The sequence below is a fragment of the Helianthus annuus genome, chromosome 1, assembly GCF_002127325.2.
Source record: "Helianthus annuus cultivar XRQ/B chromosome 1, HanXRQr2.0-SUNRISE, whole genome shotgun sequence".
In the NCBI taxonomy this organism is placed as follows: Eukaryota; Viridiplantae; Streptophyta; class Magnoliopsida; order Asterales; family Asteraceae; genus Helianthus; species Helianthus annuus.
In genome coordinates, this window is record NC_035433.2 from 138,492,713 (window position 1) to 138,506,055 (window position 13,343).

The window sequence follows — 13,343 nt, forward strand, 5'->3', positions numbered from 1 at the left end:
AGAGACGGAGAGTAGCAAAATTGGGAGGGAAAGGGAGTTTGTTATTTTGAGTTATAGAGAATGTCTTAACTTAAATAACATTATTGAATTGTACACTTAGTTGTAAAATTCGATTTTTCACAAACAATTCCATGAAATACATTTGTGTATTTATTTAATTTATAAAACAATTATGTACAGGTATTCGTTTTTTGGTAAATTTTGTCGTGTCGATATAAACTCAAGTTGGATTACGTTTCAACGTAAACTTTTTTTTTTTTTTGTAAATGAGTCGGGTCAAATATAATATATCTTCGTGCTTATTTTTATGTACGTTTTCAGTTGGTTTACACTGTTTTATGTTACGATTTTTCTGATTTATGATGTAATGTGTTTTATTATTTACCTTCGGATGTGCATAACCGAGTGTCTGTAATGAACCGAAAACAGGTACAAATCGTTTTGTTTATATAACGACTTTATTTTTTGAGATTTCTTTTCTTGTTGCTATAGCATGCGTCAATACAATAATGAACTAGATTGGTACAAATCAAATTCCCATCGTGTCGTCGCCGTTCAAAAACTATATAGAATATCACTTTGGCCCCCTCGACTTTCTAATATGTGTCGGTATATATTCTGACTTTGTCTACGTTTTACATTATATGAGCACTTGATGTTAGAAAATCGTATTTGTTAACTTTTTTTTCAGTTTTGATCGTCCAAGTTTTTTTTCATATTAAACTTTAAGGTTGGTATTTTTTGACGCAAAGTGATAACGCACAGCATTAATATTCATAGTTTAATACATATAAATACTTTATTTAATTATACTAACTTGTAATTTACTATTTCAGCATTGTTTTTTAGACCGTTTGTTCAATCGGTACCTCACACTGAGACTCGATTATTCGAATTCATCATGGTATATTTTATAGTTACTTTATTTCTTTTTACTAGTGGGAAACCCGCGCGTTGCGGCGGAGTCAACAAGACGGAGTGGGAACATTTATATATAAGGTGTATATATAGATAAAAGATTTGACCAGTTAAGAGATAAAAGACAACCATAATCAACCCAATCATAAACAGAATTGAAATTTCGACCTCTATACAATACAAAAGGGCAAGTAATACTACATGAACATTGGGTGATTGGGTAAAAATTTGGGCACTAAGCAGTAATTGATTACTATATTTTTAAGACGAATGACATACAAAAATTGGGACATCAAGCTTTTCAAAGCCATTCCGCCCAACATCAACCCAAACAAATTCACCTATAAAGGTCTCGAATGCCAATGTAAAAAAGCACAGTTTTTGAACCTGCGATGGGTTTAAATGCAAAAAAATAAAAAGAAAGAACTACATTCAGAGGTAGTGCTGTTTGAAGGTGCTTCTTGGCAGCTTATAAGTTGAAATGAAGTACATTCAAGCTATAAATGAACTACATATAAGTTGAAATGAACTACATTAGATTGGTCAAATTGATTGGTCCAAGGTCCCTCAAAGTATATTTATAGTGCATGTGACCTCTTAAATGACCAACTAAAAAATTAATTTAATATTGTAATAATATTAACTTTTGAAAATCTTAACTAATTCGTTATTTAGAAAAACAAATCAAGTAGATAAAAACATGGTTTATAAATTAACGGGACCCATGCCCCGTTAACCAACCCGCCTATTTTCACCACTACACTTAGCCATACAGATTCAGAAGATGTGTTCTTACTTTGACCTGGTCTTGAATGACATCTCTTTCAACAGCAGATTTTTTAACTCCAGTCCTCATAGTAGGTATTTGCAACAACCTAATCCCTGTTGGCTTCAAGTTGTTTGATTTCTTTAATGATTTGCTCTTAATCTGCATCAATAATAAAAACCAAATATCAGAAATAAACAAAAAGAGAAGGCATTGACCTCTTAAATGACTAACTAAAACAAAAAGAGAAGCCAGTATATAGTTGTATCCTTTTTTTTTCTAACTCAGCGCGATCAGAACAACAATCATCATCAAGTGCGAGTACAAAGTGCCTGGAGCTCAAAAAACTCAGGAGCTGGAGATAGGATTTGCTTTGGAACGGAATGAAAGCAGCAAAAATGGATTCGTTTATCTCCGTAAGTAGCTCAAACATGTACGAAGATGGTTGTCAACGGTTCGTTCTCTCGGAAATTCACTCAGACACAAACGATTTCGATGAAAGCCTAATCGTGGGCACCGGTGACTCCCACATTATGTATAAAGCTTACATCGACTACGGAAGCAGAGTGGTTGCCATGAAACGATTCAAGAAGTTCATGATCGAAAACTGGTCGAAAAAATAGACTTCATGTCTAACTTTTGCAAAGAGATTGAAACATTATCTCAACCCAGGAATCCCAACTTAGTCCCATTAATAGGATACTGCTACCATAAATCCAAGGTTATCCTCGTTTACGAGTACATGGCTAACCGCAGCCTACGCAGTCACCTCTACGAAACCCAAAACCACGACCGGCTCACTTGGAAACAAAGACTGAATATATGCATTGATGCAGCACAGGGTCTGGACTTTCTATAAACAGGTGGTGTGCATACTATCCTTCACAACAATGTAAACTGGTGTTCAGTCAAGCATTTCATCGAACACATAATCATGTTATGGTATGAAGATCACAGTATCTAATCGATCATAACAAAGGCTCAAGAAGTTAGCACATTACTTGTTTAAAATGACAAACTGGTGTTCAGTCAAGCATTTCATCGAACACATAACAAGCACTAAGTACGTTTGTATTTACCTGAACAACACAATGCTCTTTGTGGTGGATCAAATAGTAAGAACAAAGAGAGTTACAACAACAGTCCAGACAATACGTACTACATTCACTTTTACATCCTAAAAATGATGTTTTAGCCATAGTGAGTGGCAAATGCATTACATTATCAGTAATATACTCTAGATATGTAGTCATTTTAGCAGCAAAAGAAAAATATATACAGAATTCTGGTTATTACTCATAGTTGATACACATTTGATAGTACCAATCCAACCCATTCAAATCAATTTCATTTAACGTGTCTTATATACATTCAATTAATACACCAATTCAATAACATACCAAAAAACAATTACAACATGCATGATTAACATACATGATAAAAATACCTCTAATAGCCTCTCGCGGTGTCACAAATGGCTACTGCAGCTGTTGGAATCATCATTAAAGCCTCCAGAACTACAAAAGGACAACATCAGTTGCTAAATCTAATAGAAACTGAAGCACGTTACCTTAATAAATCAAAAGAAGGTCGCCGGACATACCTTCGTTCTCGAAAAAGATACCTGTGGCCGCTAAATCAAAATCAGGTTGTCGGAACCAACCTTGACAACCAGGTACTGCTGGAATCTCATCTCAGTTGCCACCGATCTGCTCAAGAATCCTACCACCTAAACCATTTTTATGCTGATAAAATGAAGTAAACAATAGCAATCGTATGATCTATTAATTAAAAACAGTAACTCCTGTTTTTAATTTCTTTATTAACAACATTTATAATCCACCAAACCAAAATCTACAACAATTGCAAGTAATATCAATACCACAAGTTGCTCTTAAATATACTACTGTATTAAAAAATAAATAACTCTTAAAGAATCATGTCAATGAGCCAGCTTATTACACTAACACCATAAAACAAGTAACAACAATCACATAATCTATTAATCTACAAAACAAAATTAAAGTCAAAAACATGAAAAAATAACCAAAACTAAAGAAACATAATATATACAACCTCAAAAATGGCGTCAAATTTACGCAAATGATTACCGCCAGTACACGCAGCAGAGTTCATCAAACCTTCATAAACCCTAGAGCATCCATTATGTCGGCTCAGATTCCGGCCACAATCTCTGAATAAAATCGATACGTTGTCGTTTGTTGAGAAATCCGAGATATATAAAACCTCACCATTACAGATCTGATCGAAGTGCTTAACTTTACACAGATATCTTGGTGTTCTAGAATGACACCGCATGTGTAACTTTTGCTTGATTTGAAGGAGAGAAAGATGGTCATTATACAGAACTCAAAAGAACATAGTCGATTGAGGTTGGAGAGGTTACCTTTTGTGATGAGAAAGGAGAACTAAATGGATTTGCTTGATTTGGATAGAGATTTTGATGAAACCCTAGAACCTGAATGAGGGTGCATTGATCGCTTCAGGCTTCATCTAGATTGAAATCATTGATTTGCTTCTTCAATCGCGCTTCAATTGAGATATAAAGAAAGAAAGTGAAGAGGTGGGCAGACATTGAATGCGGCATTCAATACTATTGCAAAATCCCAATTTTAACCCTAGGCGTCTTAAAAATAAAGCCAAATTCCCTTTATATGAGCTTGCACTCTCTTGTAAACGCTGCTTTAAAACTTGTACGTATGACAAAATTACATTTTTGTACATCACTTCTCCTTTTTATAGTATTATAGATATTCACTTCTAACATTTTTATTTGTGAAAATTGAAGTGGATAGAGGGTTAAGCTATAAACGAATCCTATTATATGCTTCTATTAATAGAAAATTTAATCGGTCAAAGTGACAACAAACTTATACATTTCTCTAGTTCAAATATAGAACCAATCCCATTATGGTATGGTATTGAGTATAGGCACATATAGGTCCGCAAAATCATTCAACGATTAAAAATAGGTCTCCAATTAACAATCTTTCATGGAAAGATTGGTGTGTTCTTGAATTGTAACCCCGTTAGTTGTTTTTTCTAGCTTCTTGCTAGTTTTGTTTATAGAAAGTCGCACTTCCAAAAAAAGAAAATCGATCACTCGATAAATAGACAACCGTTCTGGGTATAAGGTAATTCATCTGTCTACTTTTTTTTATACATATAATTACATATTCAAAGTTAATATTCGGTTATATTTAAACAATCATGAACTTATATTTATAAACATATACTTAAAAATGTTGAGTTTTTTCAAAAAACTATTTAATTAGGGTTTAGGATCAAATACAAAGTCTCCTAAATATAAGAAGTCAACAAATGGTATCAAACAGACTCCGATTGACCTCATTCAAGCGGCATTGGAACCGTCTCATCGAACTCTACGATGTGAGATTTTAGGTTTTCACTTTTGGATTTATAGATTCTAGATATTAGAAATTTTGTTTATTATCATTGTGTCATTTTTATATTTACGTCATTGAGTCTTTTTTGCTACTTACTGTGTCTTTTTTTCTCGACATTGTGTTATATTTTTCGGCATTGTGTTATATTTTACTCGATATTGTGTCATTTTATGCGATCCATTATATCTTTGTACACTTTTTATTTTTAGAAGTATTTATAGAATAACTTAACCCATTTAATTAGGTAGCCTGATTTGTATAAAAAATCTTCAGTTTTTATGTTTACCCATATTGTTTCTGCTGTTAGACCTAAATAAAGATACTTGAAAAGGTGAACTGTGACTTCTTATGTAAGCCTCGCATCATTGGAGTGATACCGACTTATAAAGAACGTCTCAACTCAAATAACATTATTGCATTATAGACAAATTAGTTGTAAAATTCGATTCTTTCACAAAATATTTATTACTCCCATGAATTTAATACACATAAAATCAATTTAAATACTTTTGTGTATTTATTTAACTTATAAAACAATAACGTACATGTAATTTTACTGATTGGGACAAACCTAAAAATGATAATTGCCAAAATTGTATCAAGTATTCAGGAGGAGACGAGAGGTCGTACAGGACATACCCGGGGGTTAAGTTTAGACGGTGACTATCTTTTGTGGTTCAACCGTCCTCATCTCATTCTCTATCTTCGTCATCTTTAAGGTAAACATGTACACCATGGATCAAAAGTTGTAGTGTTTGCAATGAACGTTGTACTTAGCTTCCAAATATGTATAAGGGCACGTTAAAGAATGGTTATGTAATGAACGCAACTATGTATAAATTTTGTACCAAATGAATTTCATTTATGATACATCAGTTGTTTTAATTTCTTGTTCTAATGAGATTGTTTCCTATTAAACTTGTTAAAAGTAAAAATAAGAAAGAAGTATGAATCAAAACTATTAAAATATTAAATGAGTGAATGGTGTTCCTTAAAAATATAAGGTAAATTTGTTTCCTCAAACAACATGATGTTTTGTAAGTATTTTGAAAATCTGACCGAAGACTATTAAACCGTGAACCACTAAGGCCATTCGTAGTCATAAAGCTCCTTGTGGGGCGTTATGCGACACGTGTCGTGCCACGTCACACAAGGGCTTTATGGGGCGTTATATCACTAGAGCCCGTAGTCATAAAGCCCATACCCATCATTACCTAATTATTAATTTTCGTTTTTATTAATTATTTATAAAAAAACCATCCTTTATTTTGATTGGTCAAAGGTTTGAAAACCTTCCCCATACCGCCGTGAAATATCTCGCGCCCTCCCCCCATTTCTCCTTGATAGCGCCCTAGGTATTGGTGTTCTGGGCGTTTTCGCGGCGCCATGCTCGGCCAAAGCGCCCCACTACGCATCACCTAATACCAGCACTTTAGTTACGAGCTAATGGACCATGAACAAATAATCAACTTTAGCAACCTCCTCTCAGTCAGCCACGGATTAAACAAGTGGGTTATGTATTCATTGGTTCGTGTGCTTTAGATTTTTTTTGAAAGACAAAGATTACATATTTACATAATCCCTACTTCTAAATTAGACCAAATTTACCTCACGCCAGGAATCGAACACATGTCTCTCCCCAAAGTGATGATGGCGTGTGCTTTAGATATTATCCAAATTTACAGCTTTAGGTTATCTTCTATGCGTTTTTTTTAGTTCCGAAAACGATAAGTTTTTTCGAGGTTTAAGGCACCATGATGATACCGTTTGATTAAAAAAACTTAATGGTTTTTATCAAAGTAAAACACGTGTCGATATCCTCTTAAACATATTTCTTTTCGTTGCTATACCAAGTGCCAGTGTCATACCAAACCAATACCGATGCTGACTGAACCCCGCTACGTAGTGCGGGTATTTTTACTAGTTGGATCTTATTTATAAAGTGTACATTCTCTTCACTCTATAGATGTGGTTTGCAATAATTTTGAGCTCAAACAATGTTTAATTTTCCTTGATGGTTTTACACACTTACAGGAGAAGAAATACACTGATGATAAACTAATAAATGAATCACAAAACTGACCATAAAACCAACAGAAGAACATTGAGGTATCTCACAATTTGATCATCAGATTTCGATAGCTATAAACTCCAGTCCCCGGGCTGGCTCATGCTGCAATGCTAGAATCCTACACGACAAAAACTTTTATCAGTATCAAGGGGGTGGCGGCGCAACTTATTGCCCGACTACCTGCCATTGCTTTGTAATTGTCCTTTTTCGTGTGGAATGATATTTGGTAATAATTGAAAAAAAAAATTATCAAAAAAAAAATTATATAAAATCTAATCACTTTTTTGACCTTCACGCGCTATTTAGAGCAAGAACAAACGATTTTGAGTTATAATATCTAATACATTGGTTGCTTTTGGATTTCCCCGGTCTCGCCAAAATAGCTCATTCTTGAAAACCATAGTTTTTGTTGGATAATGATCAAAATGAACATCGACTAAATTAGATTTCCCGATAAACAATGACTTTTCCATCAATAAAAAATTCACATGTGACAGCTTTGGCACAATAGGCGAAATTTACGCCTCTGACACGTGTCCTAAGTGGGCAAAAATCACGCCTCATGTGACCCATAGAGTGATTTTCTCCCAATGAGACACCATTAGGTGTATTTCGTCGAATGAGTAAACGTGTCGTGATCTTGTTCATCCACCTCATAGGTGTGATTGTTTTATTGATTGAGAAATAATTTAGTGAATCTTCGTTTAACGTTTTGGTAATTTTTGGTGGTCAACTTGTCCATTTTTGTGATTTTCTGTTTTTATTATTTTAAATTTGCACAAGAATGTTGTTGATTTTCACAATAATGTATTACATCTAAATGGGGCATAATAAATAAATAGCAGCTGAAAGGGAAACACGTCAAATGGGTCAAATGGTAAATAGAACAGGTAAGAAGTTGCCTAAAGTGTATTTCTAAAATCTATAAACCTCCTATATCCTTATATTCATAACATATATTACTACGGAAATTAGTGCGGATACATACCTTTGTGGTTAAATTTGACACTGCCAAATTCCATTTGTGTCGAGTTTTTGTACCTGCCGCTTGCCCAGCTTTCGCCACTTTACCAAAAGCTCCGTTTAGCCAAGCTGCTCCAGCTGTCACATATCTGATAAACCATACGAATATTAAAAAATTTAGCAACAATCTAACATGACAAATTGTAGTCATATTTCAACAGTTCAATTCAAACCTGCTTGATTTGACAGCTGATCCTGTGTCGTTTAATTTCCGCTCTGCTGCCACTAATGCCGCCATCGTTTTGTCGGAAACTTGAAGCCTTTGATCCACGGACTTAACTTTCTGATTCACCGCCGAGATCCCAACGCTAAATTTGTCTGTAAGTCCTACTTTTTTATCTAACGAAATTACTTTGGCAGATGCGTTGGCTCTTAGTTGATGTTTTTCGTCAAATGCTTTAGCTTTATTTATGGCATCTTGACCAATAGCTGAACCTTTAGCCAATACACTTGAAACGACATCTTGTGCTTTACTTGCATACACTCTTCTGCTAGGAGATGTAGCGTTGGCCTGTTAACATGAGAAAACAGATTTTAGATATCGATAATATATATAAGAGTAAAATGCCATTTTCGTCCCTAAGGTTTGGCTATTTTTGCGACTTTCATCCAAAGGTTTGTTTTTCCGCATCTGGATTCAAAAGGTTTGAAATCTTGCCATTTTCATCCGGCTCATTAACTCCATCCATTTTTCTCCGTTAAGTCAAGGATATTTCTGTCTTTTTTTGTTTAACTTAAAGGGCAATTCGGTCCTTTTCACTTTATGTATAAAGACTGAATACCCTGAAAAAGACCAAATTGCCCTTTAAGTTAATAAAAAGACGAAAATACCCATGACTTAACGGAGAAAAATGAACGGAGTTAACGAGCCGGATGAAAATGGCAACATTTCAAACCTTTTGGATCCAGATGCAGAAAAACAAGCTTTTGGACGGCCAAACCTCAGGGACAAAAATGGCATTTTACTCTATATATAAATTCTTAAACTGGAAACATTAGTGTTTTTAGTATTAATCAAACATCTGAAGTACCCCTCAACAAAATATTGTCATTTCAGTTTCCCGTGTATAACAAAGATATTGAATTTGGGATATCCCGAAAAGGAAATTGTTGCCTTTATTTTAAAAGTGAGTAACACGTTCAGAATCTTTCTTTCAAGACGTAACACTTTCAAAGTCTTACCTCAGCATTTGAAAAAGAATTTTGTCGAGACATGTTCACGGCATTATCAACCACACGAACCTCCTGCAAGAAGTGATACACAAGATAAGTTCAGTTGTCATATGTGTGTGTTTATGGGAGAGATTTGTAATAGTCTAATAGACATACCTGGACGTCAGGTTTTGGCACATAATTTTCAACAGGAGTAATTTTAACGACCTGATCCACCAAGGTTGCTCCCTGTAAAATGATACATGTAACACTATTAAAATCAACAAACTAAACTTGAATATTATTGTTGCTATATTATTTGTGTAATATTTAGTATGGGTCAAACAATAGTCAAATGGGTCAGAGTCAAAGCTGGTAGTTACATTGATCGGTTAATTAACCGCCTCTTTGTCTAAGTGGTGCAGCGGTTAATTACCGGTGTATGTATGTGTGTGTATATATAGCTGGTCAAGAACAAGATTTGCATATGTGCGCAAATATTATCCTTATGTATGTTTAATGTATGTACAGAGTGTTTCCTGCACTTGTGATCTTCATTAATTTTGCCTTTTTCATTTGTTCATCATCCTAAGTTCTTAATCTATCTTCACTTGATTCCACCACTGTAACAAACTTGAATGTTCCATGAAAAAGAAATTTATGCGCACGCGCACACACACACATAACACATATGTGTGTGTGTGCGCGCGTGTGTGTGTGTGTTTTATGAAATACAAATGATAAATACAATTTTTCATGTTCAAATAAACCACCATTATAAATACTCTTACCTACATTCCACAAAAACTAAGCTAAAACCTACAAGGGATGTCGCAGCGGTAAGCACCTAGTTCTCTCTAGCAAAAATCTCATGTTCGTAAGTTGCGGTTTACATGATCAATCTGGTTAGCAGAGTATTGGCGAGCCCGTAATGGTTAAAAAAAATAAGTTAACATGCTTGAAACATGAAAATCCCTTTCCTAATTTAAAACTCATCATCCATAGATTCTAAATCATCCAAAAATATTACATAACAACAATCATTAAATAGATACAAACACAAGAATTCAATAACACACAATAAATCAACAATGCACCTATAAAAGCAATAAATCAACAATGCACCTATAAAAGCAATGTAAATCTATCCAGCAATAAGTAGTGTAAAAACAATTAGCAAGCAAGTTACCGATAACAACAACGCAATTTCAAGAGCTTTCGGATCTCTAAACGTCACAAACGCAGTCTTCTTTCTTCCAGATTCACTAAACAAAGCAATCAAAGAAACATATCTTACATTCCTATAACAAAACAATAAACATTTAAATAACTTGATTGACACGAAACAAACTAACTAACCGACAGATCTGGATGCTGTCAATGTCACCGGAGAAGGAGAAAAACTCATGAATTTCTCGCTCGGTAGCTAGATCTGAGAGTTGATCCACTTGAACTGTTCGTGTCTGTAACAAATTCAGGAATTGAACACACACAGGTTGTGAAAATTAGGTTAAAATGAGGCGTGTGAGTGATAATCAGACGTGTAGATGAATGTTGAAAGAGAGAGTTGGAGAATGAATGAATGATTTACCTGCATTGTTGCTTGCATAGAGTAGTGGATTGAATTTGAAGGAGATTCAGGTGCAAGTGATTCAGGGGATTTAAAGGAGGAAGAATGGAATGGAATCACGCTGTAAAAGTGTTGACAAGTGATGTTGAAGACGATGATTAGACTGGCATGCTTGGCCTTATATCTGGCCGTATCTGATCACTCATTATAAAAAGCATGTCTCTTAATATATTATTATTATTATTATTATTATTATTATTATTATTATTATTATTATCATCATTATTATTATTATTATTATTATTATTATTATTATTTGATGAAAATTGTAATAAAGGTGGAGAAATTGTATTTTATTGTGATATGCTATGTGAACAATAAAAAGCATGACACTTTAACTTTAAGATGGTTGTTAATTACATGATTACAAAGTTAATATGCTATCTAGGATAGGATAGTGGTAGTGGTGATGATGATGATGGTTGTGTTACACACAAATATACTTGGTATAATCTTACTCATAGCAAAAGCTATTTGTAAGATATGAAGAGTGTGTGATGGTGACTAACTTTACCTCTATGCTGACAGATAGAGAGGTTCTTGTGAAGACTCCTGACTCAAAAGATGTAACATTTGCAAATTTCAACTGTTGTACACTTTCGATCGTTTCTGTATTTAATAAAATTTTATATTTTATTTACAACATACGTAATCGTACGATCCAGCGAAACGATATGATATTTCCGGAACAAAATCCAAGTTACATATGCCTTTATACCCTTCATATAGCTTAAATAACAAGTTAGAATGGTTAAAAATAGTAAAAATGTGATAATAAAAGTCTAGGGACTGAAACTGTCAAAAAACAAAATTATGCCTGCCAGGGGTCAATGCGGACCGCATTACCTGAGCAATACGGTCCGCATGACATGCCCAGTTGCAGAATTTTGCTTGTTCACCAAGTTCTGCCACCTTTCACCAATTGATGCCACCTAGAACGATTTTTGTCACACTTAATCTCTTTCAAACACTTCTCTAGACACTAAGCAACATCCATAACACCTCACCTAACACTTGTCAAGCTCTCATGAATCCAAAAACACTATAAGTAGCCTTGAGTTCTTTGAGTTTTTCACACCATTCTTTTCTTTCTCACTCAAAAAATTCATTTGGAGCTTGCTTCAGCAATTGAGGCCTCCTACCTGAGTTCTAATCTTCCTCTTCTAACACTTGTAAGTGTTTCTCCTAGTCTTTTTCATTATTTGGCTAGTTATGAGCCAAAAGTCAAACAAATTGACTTTTGCTTTGACTTTCGAATCTGACCATTTTGGTTAAGTCAAAGTTCAAATTGAACTTTGCTGCGTGATCGTAATAATGAAGGTGTTAATCCCTTGCGATTACACCCTCTGATTATCACGTTTAGTAGGCGAAATGAAGAGTCAAACTTTTATGAAATAAAAGTCAAAAAATGCGTAAAAATGCATTTTACGACAAATGAGTTTTCGGGTATTAAAACTTAAAATTTTGACACCAAATCAGTTTTATAACATTATTAGACATATTCTAACTTGCATAGCTCGTCATTTCTAGTTTAGTGTTTTTTCCTTAGTCGAAAGTCGAGCGTTTTGACTTTCGCATCTGATCCGTTTGGTCAACCTTAGGATCCGACCAAGCCCATATATATGACCATAGTATTATTGGGAATAACCCTCTGAGGTTATACCTTATGGTCATGTGGTTTGGTTAGTCAAATGGTGAGTCAACTTTCGATACTTTTAAAAGGTCAAAAATACCTTTTTTGCGTAAAATATTTTTAAACCTATACGAGCAATATTTTTTACATCTAAACTGATCATACAACATTATTAAACATGTTTTGACATATCGGACTCGTCATAGGACTCATTCGACCATCCAAAGCCATACTTACGCATACGACCCGTTAAAGTGGCGTAAACCAAGTTAACAAGTCGTAACGGGTCAAAACACTCCTAGATACTTTCTAATCAGAATGTAAGGTTTAACAAACCATATTATACGAGATCCTTCGCTCGTTTGGTTAATAGACCACATTCTATCCGATCTTCCGTTTAAACCGCATTATACACTAACTTATAATTATTCGAAATACTAGGAAACACTTGAAAGACTTGAGCTTTGCTAAACACATTTAAGCAAGACATCTACACAACCTGTGAATTCATAGTTCCCCTCTTTTACGTTTTCAAATATTTTGGGGTGATTCATATGCGCCTACTATCACTTTTCCAAGTTTATGAAATACTATTATATATAGTTTATGTGTGAAACTTGTTGGTGCATTATCTATGATACGAGAACATTCATTAACTTTAGACAAGCCGACTATTAATATATTATAACGCTATAGGTGTAACAATCTGATCCCGCTTCCAA

The 13,343-nt window shown here is 34.3% G+C and overlaps 1 protein-coding gene and 1 long non-coding RNA gene across 4 annotated transcripts; both read right to left on the bottom strand.

The window, feature by feature from the left end:
• Positions 1 to 1,154: 1,154 nt before the first annotated feature.
• Positions 1,155 to 4,268, bottom strand: LOC110880520. 3 transcript variants are annotated; one of them, XR_004862821.1, is made up of 5 exons: positions 4,092 to 4,268; positions 3,288 to 4,015; positions 3,132 to 3,201; positions 1,715 to 1,846; positions 1,155 to 1,305 (listed from the first exon to the last, which is right to left on the bottom strand). It is a non-coding gene; the product is annotated as an uncharacterized LOC110880520 (long non-coding RNA). The 3 variants fall into 3 exon arrangements; XR_004862813.1 differs by having other exon boundaries at positions 3,288 to 4,268; XR_004862820.1 differs by having other exon boundaries at positions 1,155 to 1,426; positions 3,288 to 4,268.
• A 2,775-nt stretch (positions 4,269 to 7,043) lies between these two features.
• LOC110880527 (binding partner of ACD11 1) lies at positions 7,044 to 11,118 on the bottom strand. Its single transcript, XM_022129041.2, has 8 exons — positions 10,950 to 11,118; positions 10,718 to 10,821; positions 10,548 to 10,623; positions 9,536 to 9,607; positions 9,389 to 9,451; positions 8,380 to 8,717; positions 8,172 to 8,295; positions 7,044 to 7,301 (listed from the first exon to the last, which is right to left on the bottom strand). Exons 1-8 carry the CDS (start codon positions 10,965 to 10,967, stop codon positions 7,281 to 7,283), a joined length of 816 nt encoding a protein of 271 aa, XP_021984733.1. The 5' UTR covers positions 10,968 to 11,118; the 3' UTR covers positions 7,044 to 7,280.
• Positions 11,119 to 13,343: the final 2,225 nt, after the last annotated feature.